The 18,345-nt window shown below is 33.6% G+C and overlaps 1 protein-coding gene across 2 annotated transcripts; it reads left to right on the top strand.

Annotated features, from left to right (window-relative positions):
- The first annotated feature begins 12,315 nt into the window (after positions 1-12,315).
- On the top strand, positions 12,316-17,331 carry LOC113297942 (nucleobase-ascorbate transporter 6-like). Of its 2 annotated transcripts, XM_026546553.1 has the most exons (15): positions 12,316-12,615; positions 12,914-13,058; positions 13,559-13,656; positions 13,783-13,959; positions 14,039-14,139; positions 14,476-14,551; positions 14,729-14,788; positions 14,892-15,073; positions 15,205-15,301; positions 15,552-15,638; positions 16,063-16,121; positions 16,224-16,315; positions 16,396-16,473; positions 16,584-16,744; positions 16,857-17,331. In XM_026546553.1, exons 2-15 carry the CDS (start codon positions 12,950-12,952, stop codon positions 17,073-17,075), a joined length of 1,596 nt encoding a protein of 531 aa, XP_026402338.1. In that variant the 5' UTR covers positions 12,316-12,615; positions 12,914-12,949; the 3' UTR covers positions 17,076-17,331. The 2 variants fall into 2 exon arrangements, with proteins under 2 accessions (XP_026402338.1, XP_026402339.1); XM_026546554.1 differs by lacking the exon at positions 12,316-12,615 and having other exon boundaries at positions 12,667-13,058.
- Positions 17,332-18,345: the final 1,014 nt, after the last annotated feature.

Genomic DNA, 18,345 nt, shown 5'->3' with positions numbered 1-18,345 from the left:
TGTGGCCTTATTACGTAATAAAAGTGGGATTCAGCTCAAGTACTTTAGAGTGAATATATATTACGTGTCACCAAATATATCTCAAGTGCTTTAGAGAATTTATGTCTCATGTTTTTATTCCATAAGTGCAGACATTGGATCTCGTTCAACTCAATAAGATAGTCGATTGGCCCAGCAAAGTTCTTGTTGCCATTAAAGTTGATTTGAAAATTGGTTGCTACTATGATACACACATTAGATTGTATATACCAATACCTATGACCAGGTGCATTTCCAACTCTTTCATTTATGATGGAAGCTAGAATTACATCTTAGCTTCATCTCATATTCAGCTGATACCTGTACTTTGGTGTCATTACTACTGGGGAAAAAAATACATCTTTGTATCATGATATATATGTCCCTTTTCACATGCTTTATATGAGTCGGTACGTCTAATCCTCATTACATTGGAGTTCTTTCCATTTTCAATTTTTGTTACATTTAGCTTAATTTGAGAAATTTCTTTATCTCAATAGGCCAAGAGAATCTTACTACACATGTCAACCACTTACTTTAGGTCGAGTATAAAAGGTAGTTCTCTTGTTGTCATACTTCAACATATACAGTTTCGTTGATATCATCGATGAAGTAGAGAAATGGAAATTTTCTGACTCATATCACCTTTTGTGAGTTCTTCCACAAATTGGAATACATGTGATTTTATTTGCAATGTATCTTTAGAAAAATACCGACTCTTAATAGTCGAGCCAGTGGATTGCATCCCAAAGAACATTTCAAATTTGGGAAGAGAATATCAAGTACACAATAATAATGCTCAAGTACTTCTAAACCCCAAACAAATACATTGGAATTGAGTTGGTACAACCAATTAAACAAAAGACACCATTCAACTATAGCCAATATCATATTTAAGAGAACAAAATAACACTAAAACCAAAACTCTTAATGATCAACAATCATAATTTAAATTGACCGTTTGTATGGTATGGACTTATCTTAAGAATAAGATAAAAAGCAGAACTAGCCATGTTCTAAAAAAAAAAAAATAAGCCCAACAAGTATTTAATTTTGGTTACATACCTTTACCTTAAATTTCGGTTCCCACTTTATATATACAGAACTGGAACGACGTTAGTTGCTCACACCCTGAACTAGAACCGGAACGGGACAAGACAGCTGCTGGAACGGGACAGGACAGCTGAGTCGGAACGGGACAGGACAGCTGAAAGGACATCTCTGGAAGACGAACAAACTTTCTTTTCTTTCTCTTTCCAGAGATTCTCAGATCCGCAAGCAAATGCCAAAATACATACAAACGATTAGATTAAATCAAACCAATTCTAAATTAAATCAAAGCAATCCCTGATTGGTACCTACATATGCAGTAGTAAAATAATCAAAGTAGCTCTAATCTAATTATTTTGATTAGTACCTGACTAGTACATATCTACGAAAATAAAAATAATAATAAAAAATGATTCCTCATTGCAAATACTTTATCAAAATAATCCCTAAACTCTGATTAAATCGATTTTCGGCCCATATTTGATATACCCAATATAAAAACAGGGAAAAAATATATATAATATAGGAAAAAATTTATCCAACTTATCTGATTTGATTCGATTCCAACGATCCCACTGATTCCAACATATTATATTTGATTGAAAGAAAAAAACAGATCCAAAACAATCCTTCACGTATTTGATAGCAACCAAAAAAAAGAAAATCCATTGCCGCAGGGTTAGAGCTTGTGCATGATAACATTTTGGAGTAACAATTAGGTTAAAGCAAGAGATAGAGAAGGAGAAGAACTTGTATTGATAAAGAGGCATCATTCTATTACATACATACAATGTTCTCTTATATACAGGAAAGGGAAGACCTATTCATCTAAATGGACCGCACATCCATGGATCACAGGCCCTATAACATGATTTAAAATTTTCTCTAGTAATTGAAAATAGTTTGCTATTATGTTTATAGTGGTTGTAGTTCGTTTACAGGGAGGTAGTCAATTAAGATTTCTATGGACTTTCATAGATTTTTAATTTGACTGATTCTCGGATATTCTCTGAAAATTTAGAGATTTCTAGTGACTCTCTGAGAGTACTTTAGAGAGCCTTTGCGACTGGTAGAAATCTCGCTTTAATATCGCTTTAATCAAAATGAGACTTCTAGAAAGTTTATGTGATTTATAGAGACAAAAAAATGTATGATATCCCCTGACTAATTCCAAACATTACCGATTTTTTTATTATTCACGTTATAGTTATAATAAAAGTACCATGACTTCTTAATGAAATATGTTTCTATTGTCAAAATAAATCTCACTGTTGTCCTATGCCTAAATTTTCATTCTCTTTATTCCACTCATCCCACATTTTATTTTCTACGCTATCTCGCCTATGATTTCATATGCAGAGCTTTATGACGTATTGCACAAGCGGCACATAACTGCCAATCCAACAACATGGAGTTTCAGAGAATTTAAATGACTTGAAAAAAGTCTCTAACGGATGACAAGAGACATTAAGAGACTCTCCAAAAGTCTTTGTGGACTTACCGTAGATTTGCAAACTCCCCATAAGTCATTCAAAATTTCATTTGAGAAAATTTTCCAGCAGTATAAAATCTACAAACACCTAAGAGAGATATGCAACTTTTAAGTTTTGTTACATTGTTACACATGAAAAAAAACTTAAAAACATAAAAATCATCATTTCTCTTTGCTTCCAAAAAAAAAATGCAAACTAGAAGAAATAATATATTATTTTAAGAGAAAGGGAGTATTAGATTTCTCTTTTTATTACTATGTATATGTAAGTGACGTGCACCAGTCAATCGTATTTGAATCGAGTGTATGTACAACTGTGTATTATATACATAAATTAAATTTTCGTAAACCCAATAATTATAGGTGAATAACATATACACTGACTGGATGTGATTCCATGTACTATAGAATAATCATGTAGATTAAGAGATTAATCCACATACGTGTGTGTGAATTCTAGGATAAAAGTATAAATATATTGGGAAAATGTACTTGTACCGGTGAATTATAAGATTAAAATGTTAGTTATATGTATGGGTGTGAATTTTAAAATGAATTCGTATATACAAAATTTTTAGACGAATTGTATGTTTAGTACATCAGATTAAGTGTATTTTGATTAAAGCGTAGACAATGGCTAATTGATCGAATACATGTTTTATTCTTGAATATCATAATTAAAAATATAACATAAAAATATAATCTCGTACAACAATAAATAAGCAACTAAAAATATCCAAAGGTTCATGCAAATTGGAAAGCCATACAATACCAAATAAAACTTTTTTACCAAAAAAAAAACACACTAAAGAAACATTAAAATAAAATCGAAGAAGGCATGAGAAGATCAATTAAGAGTTTTGTTAAAAAATATTCTAAACATTATTTACCTAAAATAAATCATACATATTTGATTTTAAAGCTTAGCGGATATTAGCATGATACTTAGTTTCCGACTAAAGTATCATAAGTGATTAATCAACATTTTGTTTAGTGTCGATTTCATACTTGTTTTAGTTATATTTGTCTCCTTTCACCTTGCACTGCTCTCGTTCTCTATTTTATTTGTTTCTTTAGGCGAATCATCCGAAATCAACAAAAATTGCTCTAAAAGTGTTAAGAAAGTGAAGTATAGAAATAAAGAAGGATCAAAGACCAATTATAATTTACTTAAACCCATAATTCTTCACCTCAGATTTGGATATAATCGAAAGGCGAAGCCAGCAAAGGTCATTTAGGCGTTGGACAAAGAAGTTACTGGAAAACAAGTTTCAAAGACTTGATACACAAAGATATTCTGCTAGGAAGTGATTCAATAGACCTAGACGAATCTAAAATCAATTTTTCAACAAAATCTCTTAAAGAAAATTCGGATAAAAAGGTGGCAGCCGAACCCAAAATAAAGATTTTTCCGAAAACTGGAAAGGTCATAAAGAAAAATTCGGTTGACAACTCATCACCTCATGTCAGCGGAACCTGACACTCATCCAGAAATTAACTTTTCATGTTTGACTGAGGAAGTCAGTGCAAGTGCCATCCGTACCTGACAACTCTCTGGGACACTTTTGACGCGTTTTGACTATATTTTCAAGGAAACACATGCCCAATGAGGTTTTAAAGACCTAAATTTAATAGCACTATATAAGAAGCTTCACCAGATATTAAGAAGGGACATTTTTATATTACTTTGCATTTTTTTTGTAGGAGAATCAAACATAAGGAGCGAAAGCTAGGGTTTCAAAACGGTTTCATTATCGTAATGACTTCTCAATTGAGTTATTTTATGAATCTGTTTTGAGTTCTTCAAATGATTATCGTTTGTTGTACTGTAAAGAATATGAATGATTAATTGATTGTTTAGGTGACCAACTAATTTGATTTATTAGTAATCTAATGCTAGTAAAGAGTTAGGAGATAAATAATATTATAATAACTCGCACACAAGTAGAGAACGAGAGAACTTGCAGAGGGATTATGCAGAGTAGTTATATGAAAAAATAACATTAGAAATTAAACCTTGAACTAAGATGAAGTGTTAGGAGAATTATATGATTTTAACTCTTAGGATCAACAAATAAATTCAAAATATATGAAGTGTTTCGGCCAAATTACACTTAAAATGAGCTACTACTAGGTGGTTTAGATGGATATTATCTGGTGTTGGAGAGCTTTTATATCAAGTGATCTAAAAAGTTTTGGGAAAAACACTGAGTTCGTTGTTATCTTATGATTGGTGATAATCGGTGATGAATGAAGATAGATGAGTATAACAGTTAAATGAATGCCTAAAAATGAGTAAAGAATCCCCAGTCATATCTATACCCATTGCTTACAAACTCATATTTTTAATCATTTTTTTATTTACTTTGTTGCAATACATTTTTTATTAAAAAAACTCTGTTATTTATAACAACTAAAATCTCATTTCTTTTCATGGGAACGAATCTTACCTCTATTGTACTACGAGTTAATTGAGTGGAACTAAGTAAATCAATTATTTGTGGATACAACATACATAAAGTACATATGCTCCTATATCAGTTGTTTTCACACCCAAAAACTTTTTATGGTTTTTAGTGTTTTAAGGAAAAATCGCCCCACCCCACCCATAGTGTTTTCTCGGGAAAGATCAAGATGTTAGAATTTTCAATCTTTAATGGTGTAGAACTCTTCTTTAGTAACAAGTATTATATCCATTAACAACACCAAACTGATACCTTTCTTAGTAATACGAATGAAAACATGATCCCTTCTTGATGAGGCTTAGATAACTTATTAATGTAAACATCCAGAAACTCGAAATAGTAAACCTTACTTGCAAAAGACGTTTTAGGGTGTATTTTTGCACATTCATCAACAAACGAAGATATGTTTCCAAGAACTTGATTATTATTCATAGAGGAATTTAAGTCATTACTTTTAGGTCTTCATAAAATACCAAGAAAATATACTGTTAGCGGCAACCATCTTATATGATCGGATCGAGACGACGTAGATGGTTTATTCTTGGCTCAAATGGAATCTCCCTTTTCTCGGTTACCTAATACATCAGGGGAGATGTTATACAAGCATGACGTTTCAGAAAAAATAACACTCTAGAATCACCTTGCCTTTTGTCTGACAAAACATGGAGAATTGGAATTAATAAATAATATATTATCATACCAAAAACGAAATTAATCAGGGCACAATTTAAAATCAAGCCAAGTTCCAGATAAAACTGAGTTGCGAGCAACTACCATGGTACCCGCTTTTCACATCATATGGGTGATAAGGAAGGAAATGCGAATTGCTATGGTGGGGAAAGACCATAAAATATCGCATTTTTCTGACCGTTCAATTAAAACAGGAAGGATAATTTACCCCATGGATACTGAGTATCTCGTCTAGGGTGTAAATTATACACACGTCGGATACCATCGGAGTCCAGCTAAATAAAGAAATTAAAATCATGTATTTTTCATTTGAAGGCTTGTGCATATATTTATTATCTGCTAAAAATCTTGCATGATAGTTAGTTCGCGGATCAAAATAAGGATGCTTTTATAGTATTTGTTTTTCACGACCGATTTTTTTTATGGTTTTTGTAGTTTCGAGATAATGTTTGCCTTACTATAGTGCATGCTATGATAAGATGTTAATCAAAGATACAATTGTTAGAGTTATCAATAACTATGGTCATAATCCGTGGATGCTAATTTGGTTCGATCCATTTTATTAAGTTTTTTGTTTTGCCTTGGCTGCTCAGCCTTATGCCCCTATTTTGATTTCGTTGTACTCATTTGAGTAGATACTCCTTTTTAGTACTCATTATTAATAAATCTTTCTTTCCCGTTAGATAAAACAACAAACTTTATTGTGTAGGATCCTAATGAAATTCTTGGGTCATCTTAATGGGTTAAGAGACCACATGTTTCTCTGGATCATCATTGCGTACTTCTACATATCTAATCAGATGAAGGTCTTTTCATAATGGATAATTATGGATGATCCTCGAAACTATGAGCTATTGATATACACCGTAGGTCCAGATGATTGATGGAAGGAGCAAGGTCAGAAATAACGCTATGATTTCTTCGCATACTAATATTATTATATAAGAAACCAGTGTAACTATCCCCCTCTATAATCGAAGTAGACCAAAAATTTTGGCATAACATAGTAGGCGCATCCACTATATCCTTTTTCACCTCAGATAAAATATCAACTAGCCTTTCAGGTATACGTTTATTTGATGGATCCTCATCAGAACTAGTATGATGGTTACATCTTGCCTTATAAACGTAAGGTCGGGATTTTGTAAATTAGGTATGGAACGTGGGGCTCAAATAACATGTTGTCTAAATATATATGAGCATCGGATTGGGTTTGTGCAGTGAGCCAGGTTTAGTGGTTTCAGATTTGTAATTCAGCGTAATAAAACTGAACCTACCAATTGACTTGTAAGTTGGAGACCATATTTCTTGATCGGTATACACGTGTTTTTAATCTTCTTGATTAATTATATTACCTATTGATATCATTATTAATTTGTATACAAAGTATTACTAAAGACCTAATTAAAAGAAAGAATTCCTAAAAAGTAAAAAATTAGGTAACATTTTTAAACTAAATACGTGTCGGTAATAGATATAAAATGTTTTTCTGTAAAGCATTTCCATTTTCACATAGCCAATCTCTAACAACAATAAAAATAAAATTCTAAACCTATATAATTTATTATAATTGTATCTCAGTTTAGTCTTGTTATTTTATCAACGGATACAAATTTTATCTTCAACTCTTATTAATATATTCCCTTTTCAATTTTTGGTCTAATTTGAAATTGATTTTTTTCCTAAAAAGTAACAAGTTCAATAACATTTTTTAAACTAAATACTTGTTGATAATAGATACAAAGCGTTTTTCTGTAAAACACTTCAATTTTAATATGGACAATCTCTAACAACAGTAAAAATAAAATTTTTGGACCCGTATATTTTTTTTTATAATTGTATCTCATTTTAATCTTGCTATTTTATCAAGGGAAACAAAATTTATCTTCAATTCCTACTAATATATGCCCTTTCAAATTTTCTTCTTCTTTTCGGTATAAAACTGATAAAATAGAAATATTTTTCTTATTAATAAATATTAAGTAGAAAATACCATATGGTCCTAGAAATGATATATTAGAGAGAGTTTGGTCCATTTTTAAATATATATTACTATTTTGTCCTAGAAAAAATAGTCTGGTCTTAGGGTGGACAATACACACTCGGGATGACGTCATGCATGATGTAATTATATATTGGTAGTGACTGAAATATTCTTTTTGGACCATATATATAGAAAAAATCACTAGAAAATATCTTATTTTTCAGATTTACTTTCTCTCTCTTCCTGATTTCATATCTAGTTTCTCTCATCTCCATTTTTTTCCTGCTGCTGCTCATGGAAACGATGAAGAATGCCGATATTTTTTTTTGTTTTTTCTTCTATGTTGCTACTGCTGCTGTTAAATATGATGATGAAGACGACATAGATTTTTAGTTTTTCGTCAACTGTTGCTACTGTTGTGATTTTTTCTAGGTTTTTTTTTCATGTTGTTGCAATTAAATGATGAAGTCGACGAAGAAGATTTGAAGATTGATTTACAGAGATTTATAGATGATGTTTGTTGCTCGTGTTGGTGATGAACTCTGTTGAAGAATCTAAATTTTGATTATCTGTTGCTCGTGTTGAAGATGAAGTTCTGCTGCTGTTGAGATGCCGAAGAATATCTTTTCTGCTTCTGTTTGAAGATGATGAAGACGATGAAGTTCATCGAACATAATGAACTCAAATGTGTTGTTGTTGAAGAATGGTGAAGACGACGAAGTTCATCAAACATAATGAACTCTAATTTTTATGGATTTTTTTGTGTGTTCATGTAAAGAATGAACTCTGTTTTCATATAGGTTTTATCAGGAATGAACTTGTTTTTTTGTCATAATAATGAAGTTTTGTGTTGTGTTCATTTTACAGAATGAACTCCGTTTTTCATATGTAATTTAGTTTGGTTTTATTAGGTGTTCATTTGAAAGAATGAACTCCGAAGTTCATCAGACAGAATGAACTGCTACAAAAAAAAAAGTAAACAATGTTTTTTTAGGTTTTATCAGGTGTTCATTTAAAAAGAATGAACTCTGTTTTTTGTCATAATAATGAAGTTTTGTGTTTTGTTCATTTTACAGAATGAACTCTGTTTTCGTATGTGATTTAGTTTGGTTTTATTATGGACCAAACAGAAGTTTATCATACAAAATGAACTGCTACAAAAAAATAAGTAGTAGGATTTAACACGGAAGGATGTTTTGGTCCATTTATAAATAATTATGGACCAAACACGAAGCGTGTTTTCTCGCTGACCAAACTGTTGTGGTCCGAAATATAAATGGACCACACCAAACGAATATTTCTCCTAATATTAATGACATTGTTTGTGTTTATTAACTTACAATCAAAAAAAAAAATTGCTTCAAAAAAAAACAACTTACAACCAAAAATAACTTTTAAAGCATATCTATTTTTGTCATTAATTATGTTTCCAACATTTTCACTTGACAATTTACTAAACATAATTTTGAAGCATATTTATTTTTCGTCATTTTTTCTTTTTAGGTTTGTGGATTTCATGACTATGTCACTAGGTTCATTTTTAGCTTACCCCAATTTGCTTGAAATTAAAGACTTGGTTGTTGGTTAGTTTACTAATTATCCGATTGTTATTTCCAAAATAGAAACATGGTTAAACTTCTTTCTAAAGTTCACATAAATTTCAAGCACCACCATGGACCGGCCTCTCTCTCCTCTCTCCCACTCCTTCTTCTTTTTCAACAAAACCATCAAAAACAACCCTTCTCTGCTCAGATCTAGTCCATTTTTGGACTAGATCTGAGCAAATTTCTTCATTTTTCCTTGCTTTCTAGGTTAGTTAGTAGATTAGTTTGGTTTTTATTATGTTTTTTACTTATCTACATCATTTTAGTGGTTTTATCTACTCTTTTGAGGTTTATCTTCGCTTTAATGGCGAATCTTGATTATTGGGTTGGGTTTTAAGATCAATAGTGATACTCTCCATGCTCTCCAACGAAGAAATCTTCATCTTGGTTGTCTCCCGCGACGAAATCTTCATCATCAACTTATCCGGCGACGGAATCTCCATAGGTGGTCTTTTTGACGACGGAAGCTTCATCACTAGTTATAAGAGATTTGAGCAAATCACTCCTATTTTGGGCATTTCTTTCTAAAGAAGAAAAACAAACTAAATGGTTGGAATTTAATTCCGAGAAAAACCATCCTTCTTCCGATTTAATCGGATTTTATTCATACTTGTATTTGTCTTACTCCGGTAATCCTTCTCTTTCTCTTGTCGGATTTCTCGGTATTGTACTCTTACGATATGTTCTTGTTACTTCGTATTCTCTTATTTTCGATCTTAAACTCATTGTAACTTTGAAATCCCATTAATAAAAAGGTTCCTTGTTTATCAAAAAAAAAGGAAAAAAAAAAATCAAGCTCGTCTAAATGTTAGACAGACAACGAAAAAAACATTGCAAATAGTATGAGGTTTGTCTTGTAAAATAATAAACTCTAAGATTATGCAGATTTCATTAACCACATAAGTTTTTTTTAAATAAATCTAATATAGAAGGGATTTTTAAGGTCTTTTTTTTTCTTCGGAAAATGGGTCATTTGTGCAAATATTTTTAAATCACAGTTCAAATGGACGAGTAAAAAGTAATTTGGGTGAAATGGTAAAAAAAAATAGTAAGGATGAAACTCCTAGCTTAAATTTAAAAAATAGCAAGGATGAAACTGGATACATCCTGTGTAAATTAAAAATAAAAAAAATATTTGAAAATGGGCACGATGAAACTGGTTACATCCTGCCTATTTTTACATTTTTGTCCATTTAAACAGTATCAAAATCTAACTGTCCATTTCACCCAGGAATTATTGATTTTGGTCTTTTTAACCAATTTTGTGTATTTTTTTTTGAAGCATTTAAACAAAGAAACAAAGAAAGGAACTAAAACGAAACTTAATTTAGATTGAGCATTTTGGCGTTTTCAAACCCTGCTGACCGACTGTGTAATGATGATACAACAGAAAATAGAGGTTAATTAATTTCATGATTCAAAAAAACAAACAAACAGAAAATAGAGGTCGTGTATTTTTCTATGGTCAAAACAAGAAAGGAAAACTCACTTCCAAAACTGAAAAGCATTTGTCAAAGCAGCAGAAAAAAAGGACTAAACAGTCAAACCAAGTTCAGTATTCAGTTTAACTTATTTGTTTTAATGTATTTTTGGTTGTATTCAATTTCAAATCTGGCTTGATTGGGGTATACCCAGATTAATTGGGGTATGCCCAAATCTAAATGGACATAGTGCTTTTGTTAAGGGGTGGTCAAAATTGGTGATTTTACTTTAATACCCTTGAACTAATTAAAAGAAAATTAAACCCTAAAATTAAAAAACTCTTAATCTTTCCTAATCTCTCTGCTCTTCCCCTTCATCTTCTTCCATTTCTTCTATCAATCGAAAATCTTCAACATTGATTTTCCAACATTGGCCGACGAAAAGAAGACTTTAAGTGATGTCTAAACTTAAACCCATCATTGTGTTGTGTGATTCGGTTGTTATATAATTGTTATATTAGGTTAGAAATCAAAAATTATGATTTCCGTGTCTTCGGCCGGCAAGGTCGTGACATGCATATCTTGCCGACTTTTCATAATAGCCATGGCGACTGTAAATTTTTTTCAACAACCGGCAGGGTATTTTTTGAAGACCTTGCCGGCCAATACATCCGGCAAGGTCGTGACATGCATATCTTTCCGACTTTTCATAATAGCCATGGCGATTGTAAATTTTTTCAACAGCCGGCAAGGTATTTTTTGAAGACCTTGCCGACTAATAAACAACCGGCAGGGTATTTTTTGAAAACCTTGCCGACTAATACATTTTTCTCAACAGCCGACAGGGTATTTTCAACAGCCGGCAAGGTATTTTCAACAGCCGCAAGGTATTTTTTGAAGACCTTGCCGACTTTTTTTTTCTGTCGTCTCCTGTATGTAAAAAAAAAAAAGTCGGCAAGGTCTTCATCGTCGACCTTGCCGACTTTTCATACTTTCAGAACTGAAAGTGTTGATTTCTGATCTAATTTTGAGTATGATTTCATACAACATCTTTGCAATCCCCTCTTTAGAAGTATTAAGGTAGTGTGCTTTCATTTCCGTTCCAAAAGATTTTCTCAAAACAAATTTTTTTCATCAAAAACCTTCCCAAATAAGTTCAATCAAAAACAAAATTTCATTACTCAATTTCAGAATTTGAGAAGTTTTAATCTACTTAATTAATTAACATTAAAATTTTGATTATGTTAATTAAACAAGGGTATATTAGCCATTTAGAAAATACAAGGTTAACGGATGGCTTGGTTTTACTTCACAATGACCAGATTTTATCTTATTGGATATACCCAATTAATCCGGGTATACTCCAATCTCGCCATGATTCGAAAGTCCTAACACTATTTTCCGGTATAAAATTATTTTGATTTTGATTAGTCCAAAAGGGAGTGAAGAAAAAATAAAAAATGTCGGTTGCTTCTTCTCTTTTCTAGGCTTAAAGCTTTTCCCTTTCTTGGTTTCTTTTTCACATTTCGTACAGTAACAAACCTTACCTTGCTGTATAAAGCAAACACCAAACTTGTTTACTGTACACATCTAGAAAGAGAGAGAAAAGGTGTGAGAAACGCCAAACTTCTCCTCTCTGTCTCTCTATCTCAATGTATTTCGTGTCATGAGTGTGAAAGAACTACTACATCAATCTTTCTGGGTCATTTTATAGAGTGGGTAGCAGCAGCAACACTGTTTGTTTACTCTATTTTTAAGCTTTACACAAAAAGAAAAGCAAAACAAACAGTGAAGAATAGAGAGTAGAGAATGAAAGAAAGATTATAGTGAGGAGGAAGATAATTAAAAAACTATTAAGAGATTCCTCTAGGTGTCAGTGATATATAGAGAGGTATTTTGGTTTCTTCTTCTTTTGTTTCTCTTCTCTTTTTATTTAATTAAAATCCTATCAAGTGGGTTTTAGTTGTAAAACATTTCTAACTTCTTTTTATTTATCACTCTCAAAGTGTCAGTAACCTTGTAAAAAAGAAAGAAAAAACCCCTGTTTTGATTTCTGGGTTTGTGTTACCTTTTGTTTAAGTGATTTTGGGATTCTGGGGTTTTGGTTGGGGTTCATTCAGTGTTGTTGTTGTTGTGAAGATTAATTAGTTAGAAATTAATTTTGTGGGTTTTTGTTTTTGTAAACTAAGGATAAGAAAAAAAAAAGGTGGTAAAGAAGGAAAATCATGGCAGGAGGAGCAGCTCCAGCACCTAAACAAGATGAGTTACAGCCACATCCATCAAAAGAGCAACTACCTAACATTGCATACTGTATAACTAGTCCTCCTCCATGGCGTGAGTGATTTTCTTGACATTTTTCTCATATTTGTGTATAGATAAATGTGCATTAAACTGGGTAAAAAACTACTTGTTCTTTATCTGGTAATCATTTGGAACTCATTTTTAAGCTCTTTTCAGTTCTACATGGTATGATATCTTTTTTTACTTAGATTCACCTGATCTAGAGTTTTCGGGTTAGATGGTTCCTTATGTTTTGCTATTATGGGTGGTAGAGAAATCTTATCTAAGTTTGTTTCTTACTGTATTGTTTCTTGTTGTTCTCTCTACCTTTTACTTGTAACTTTAGTTACAGATGGGTGAAATTTTGTTGTTTTTTCACTGCTAACGTTATGGAGTCTGTAAAATTTGAAGCATGCCATTTTATGTCTGTTTATATGCATCTTATTTGGGAATCTAGTGTTGTTTTTAATTGTTTCTTGATTTGTATTTGTTTTCAATTGATATAGTTATGACTTACAGTTTCCAAATCATTTGGTTGTATTGGTTAAATGCAGCGGAGGCTATACTTCTGGGTTTCCAGCACTACTTAGTTATGCTTGGTACCACTGTCATCATCCCTACTGCACTTGTACCCCAGATGGGAGGAGATAATGTAAGACTTTGGAAGAAAGTTGCGAAACCATAGAAATGCTGCTTATCAGTTTATGTCTATCGATTGTCCTTGTTTTCAGTGATGGGTTATCTTCCTTTTAATGTAAGTCGGTTTTGTTATTCTCAGGAGGAGAAAGCAAAGGTCATCCAGACATTACTCTTTGTTGCTGGTTTGAACACTTTAGCCCAAACAATGTTTGGAACTCGGTTACCTGCTGTAATTGGAGGTTCTTATACGTTTGTGGCACCTACAATTTCAATAATTTTAGCTGGTCGATTCAGCTCTATCGTGGATCCTCATGAGGTCTTGCTTCGAATCTTACTTCCTCGGATTACGTCTACTTTGTAGTCTGTTTGGTTTTTAACCGTGGCCTCTTCTGCAGAGATTTGAGCGGACTATGCGAGCAATTCAAGGGGCCTTAATCGTTGCTTCAACTCTTCAGATTGTACTTGGCTTTAGTGGTCTTTGGCGTAATGTGACTAGGTCGGTTTTGGGAACAATTAGAAATTACAATTTTGTATCTGTTACTATCAATTGATATTCTTTAAAGTTAATTGTTATATGACATGGAGAACCTGTATAGGTACTTGAAATTACTTCAGTGTTGCCTTCTGAATTGAGCTTCCCCTGTTTAATAAGCTACTCCAATAGGTTAACCACTTTCCATGAGTTCGATTCATGACTTACCTCACCCTTGGTCTAAAAGAGTGGTTTCCAAAATGTGGTTAGACCTTAATTTTGGTCTGTGATGTCACTGAAATCTCTGTAGCATACGCTGAATGGCTGATTGCATTATATGTATTCCTCTGTGCCTAACAGGTTCCTAAGTCCACTCTCAGCCGTTCCTTTGGTGGCTCTAGCTGGGTTCGGGCTTTATGAGCTAGGTTTTCCTGGGGTAAGATCTTGCAAATTGCTTTTTAATAAACTGAAACTCTAGAAGTGTCAGTCAAAACTTTTAGATTACGGTTACTTATGTAGCTTTTGTTTGTTGAAGCGTCATTGCTTAACTGTTGAGAACTATAGCTTTGGAATGAATTTCATCTTTTCTGACAAGCTTATTTCTCTGGATTAGGTTGCAAAATGTATAGAAATCGGACTACCTCAGCTAATATTGTTAGTAATATTCTCACAGGTACTTTCTAATGTGCCCGTTTGTATGTTTTCTGATTGAGAAACTGACATTATTGTCTTCTATCATGAACTGATATGGAATTTACTGCTAATGCTTGTAACAGTATTTACCTCATCTAATACACGCGAAAGATGTGTTTGACCGGTTTGCTGTTCTATTTTCGGTGGCTATCGTATGGATTTATGCTCACCTCCTAACCGTTGGTGGTGCCTATAAGAATTCGCCTCTGACAACTCAATTTAGTTGTCGTACAGATCGTCGTGGACTTGTAGGCGCTGCTCCATGGTAAGGCTTTTGGAATTCCATCAAATTAAGTTATTGGGCCTAATGCGGACTGCTTTTGATTTGGTTTCCTTTATTGGGTGTCATTATTGTAGTTTTATACTGATCCTAATCATGTTCATCTTTATGCTCAGGATAAGAGTTCCATATCCATTTCAATGGGGTGCTCCTACATTTGACGCTGGAGAAGTCTTCGCAATGATGATGGCTTCATTTGTAGCTCTTGTAGAGGTCTGATATATTTTCACTTGATTCGTTTCAAAAGAACTTCATGATACCAGACAATATTTTTTACTACGAGACCAGCCAATACTTCTTCTTTCACACTTGCCTTGATAATTCTTGCTCTTTCATAAGGCACTTCCCTAGCAACATTTATTTCTGCACCCCCTGTGTCCACCAGTAGTTGCATTTAAATTGTTCATAATGACAGCTTGATATTTTTTATTATGGCTGATACCATATGTCATTATCTTTGCAGTCTACCGGTGTCTACATTGCACTGGCAAGGTATGCAAGTGCCACTCCCTTGCCACCTTCTATTCTCAGCCGTGGTGTTGGTTGGCAGGTAAATATAGTCGCAAGGTCTTGTACTGTTTCCCAACTTTTCCGCCTGCAACTAATGAAAACATCATTAAATTAAAATTAAAAGAAAATATATTGTATAAAAACTAGTCTGGAGTCCGGACTTCTCTGCTTGCCTTGTGATGTATCCTCTGTGCATGCGTGTAGGCCACTTGGCAATTGAGCTTCTTTTTTTTGTTGTTTGTAACAGTGTATGTAATATACTTTAACCATATCATGGAAAGAGTCACCATGTTTTGCCGATTAAAATTGCAAAGTAGGTTCTCTTGAGCCCTTGCATATCTTGGAGGACAGGTGTCCTACTTTTTAATTCAGCGGCGAGCAAGACAATGTAGAAGGGCACTATAAATTTGAACCAAAGTTGAAATTTTACCTCAGTATGTAAAGTGGCTTTGTTCTGATTTCAGGGAATTGCAATTCTTCTCTCTGGGTTGTTTGGAACTGTAACTGGATCCACAGTATCTCCGTAAGTTCCTTAATAAAATGATATACACCTCTGGTGATGTCCTTCCATTCCAAGCGAACATAATTGTTATCTCCTATTGATTATCGCGCTGTTGAATTGCAGTGAAAATACTGGTCTGCTAGCATTAACCCGTGTTGGTAGTCGAAGAGTTGTGCAAATTTCAGCTGGTTTCATGCTGTTCTTTTCAGTTCTAGGTTAGTATTTGACCCTGATTTGTGCAGTTTCTGAAAATATTCAGCGTTAGACATGACTAAACATTTGATGGCCCATCCAGGAAAATTTGGATCAATCTTTGCATCCATCCCCGCTCCAATTATAGCTGCCTTTTATTGTCTATTCTTCGCTTACGTTGGTATGTACACGCAACCTATCTTCCTCTATTTCTTTCTTTCTTCTTTTAATTTTATTTTTATGTCTTATGCCTATTTTTAGTTAATCTTATGATTTTATTGTAATTAACAGGTTCGGCGGGTGTCAGCTTCCTTCAGTTCTGCAATCTAAACAGTTTCAGAACAAAGTTCATTTTAGGCTTCTCATTTTTCTTAGGTCTATCGATACCACAGTACTTTAACGAGTACACTGTGGTCAAGGGTTATGGTCCTGTTCATACAACTGCAAGATGGGTAAATACTCTTGAGCGTACCTCTAATTTCCTTCAGTTCAGTTGTTAAATCACCAGATGCTGTGAATTGTCCAAATTTACTCAAGTTCTAACTCCTGATCTTGTTTGTGCAGTTCAATGATATGATCAACGTCCCTTTCCAATCTGAAGCTTTTGTCGCTGGACTTGTTGCATTTTTTCTAGACCTTACTATGCATAGAAAGGACAACTCAATTAGGAAAGACAGAGGTATGCATTGGTGGGCCAAGTTCCGATCGTTTAAGGGCGATACTAGAAGTGAGGAATTCTACTCCCTGCCTTTTAATCTTAACAAGTTCTTCCCATCTGTGTGATTCTACTCCCTGACTCATTGATCCAAAAATTAATGGCTGCGATTAAGTGTTCTACCACTCCCAAAAGCTCTTTGGAACTAGTACACTTGGTACAACTTATACTGTAATCTGTTTTTTGAACGTAGTTTAAATGGACGATAAGCAGTAGATGTGTAAGTTAATTTGCCTCTATTACAGAATTTTCCATGTTTCATTAATATGTCTAAATATTATCCGGGACTCTTCTTTGTACAATGTCGATCCCACATTTCATTTAGATTTCTGGTGTAAATCCTTATACTGCACTTCGTGCTCATAATCCCTGTCACCATGGACACTTTGTATCCACAATCCAATTGTTGGAAAAATTAAGCTCAATATGTTTTCTTGATTGCTCAAGGCAAGTATGAGCTTTGCAAGGGCTTGTACCGATCTATATAAAACAATACTATCTCCATGTCTGGAAATGAGGTGCTAGGCTGTTGGCATTTTTTTTCATTTTAACCTAAAAATAGGCCCATATTGGGAGAAGTGATTAGTAACTTTTTTCCACGGAGGGAGAACTGTTCTGCACGACTTTTAGTTTTCTCTCTTAAAAGTATTCATTACAAAACGAAAGAGATTACAGGAGGACGCCCAAAGGCATCAGACAAATAGAAAAGCTTATTCCGATCTTGTAAGAGCTAGCACTATGGAGGGGTTCATCCCCTCACTATCCCTTAAAAACACAAAAAATCAAGTGCTATGGTCTCCCAAATCCCTACTCATATAGAGATATTCACAGGGATCCCTACTTGGAGGATCATAAGGGAAATCACACGGCTACTCAATAGCCGTATTTTTTTTACACTTTACGGTTACTCAGTAGCCGTAACATTTTACACGGCTACTGAGTTTCCGTATTTGGTTTTTGAAATTTTATCCTAAAATTTTCCTTTATATTCTTGTTGGAAAAAAAAACTGGGGAAAAAATATACGACAACCCAGTAGCCGTTTAGCACTATTCACACGGCTACTGAGTAGCCGTTTCGTGTAGGGAAGAGATGAGAGGACACTATAACAAGCTTGGCTTCCTTGTGCTATCCCTTCCCTACATTTGAGGGATAGGGAAGGGATGGGGCTCTCCACAGTGCTAGATCTAAGAACACTAGGCTTAAAAACACCTTCTTTGTTAAAGAGTCGACGGAAAAATTGATTTCTCCCGGACTCATACCTCGATCTGCTCCAACGAGTGTGGGCCTACAAATGCTATTCCATCTGGCCCAAAAAGCCCAAGGAAGAATGGGAGCCT

Source organism: Papaver somniferum, chromosome 7 (genome assembly GCF_003573695.1).
Source record: "Papaver somniferum cultivar HN1 chromosome 7, ASM357369v1, whole genome shotgun sequence".
NCBI classification, from domain to species: Eukaryota; Viridiplantae; Streptophyta; class Magnoliopsida; order Ranunculales; family Papaveraceae; genus Papaver; species Papaver somniferum.
The sequence above is the reverse complement of the archived record's forward strand: the minus strand, read 5'-3'. Positions and strand labels throughout refer to the sequence as shown.

What these genes read in the sequence shown, in the direction of transcription:
- LOC113297942 (XM_026546553.1), top strand. Translation starts at nt 12,950, where the DNA reads ATGGCAGGAGGAGCAGCTCCAGCACCTAAACAAGATGAGTTACAGCCA. An exon ending in CATTTGTAGCTCTTGTAGAG is followed by an intron (nt 15,302 to 15,551) that starts GTCTGATATATT and finishes TTATCTTTGCAG; the next exon opens with TCTACCGGTGTCTACATTGC. An exon ending in TTCATACAACTGCAAGATGG is followed by an intron (nt 16,745 to 16,856) that starts GTAAATACTCTT and finishes TTGTTTGTGCAG; the next exon opens with TTCAATGATATGATCAACGT.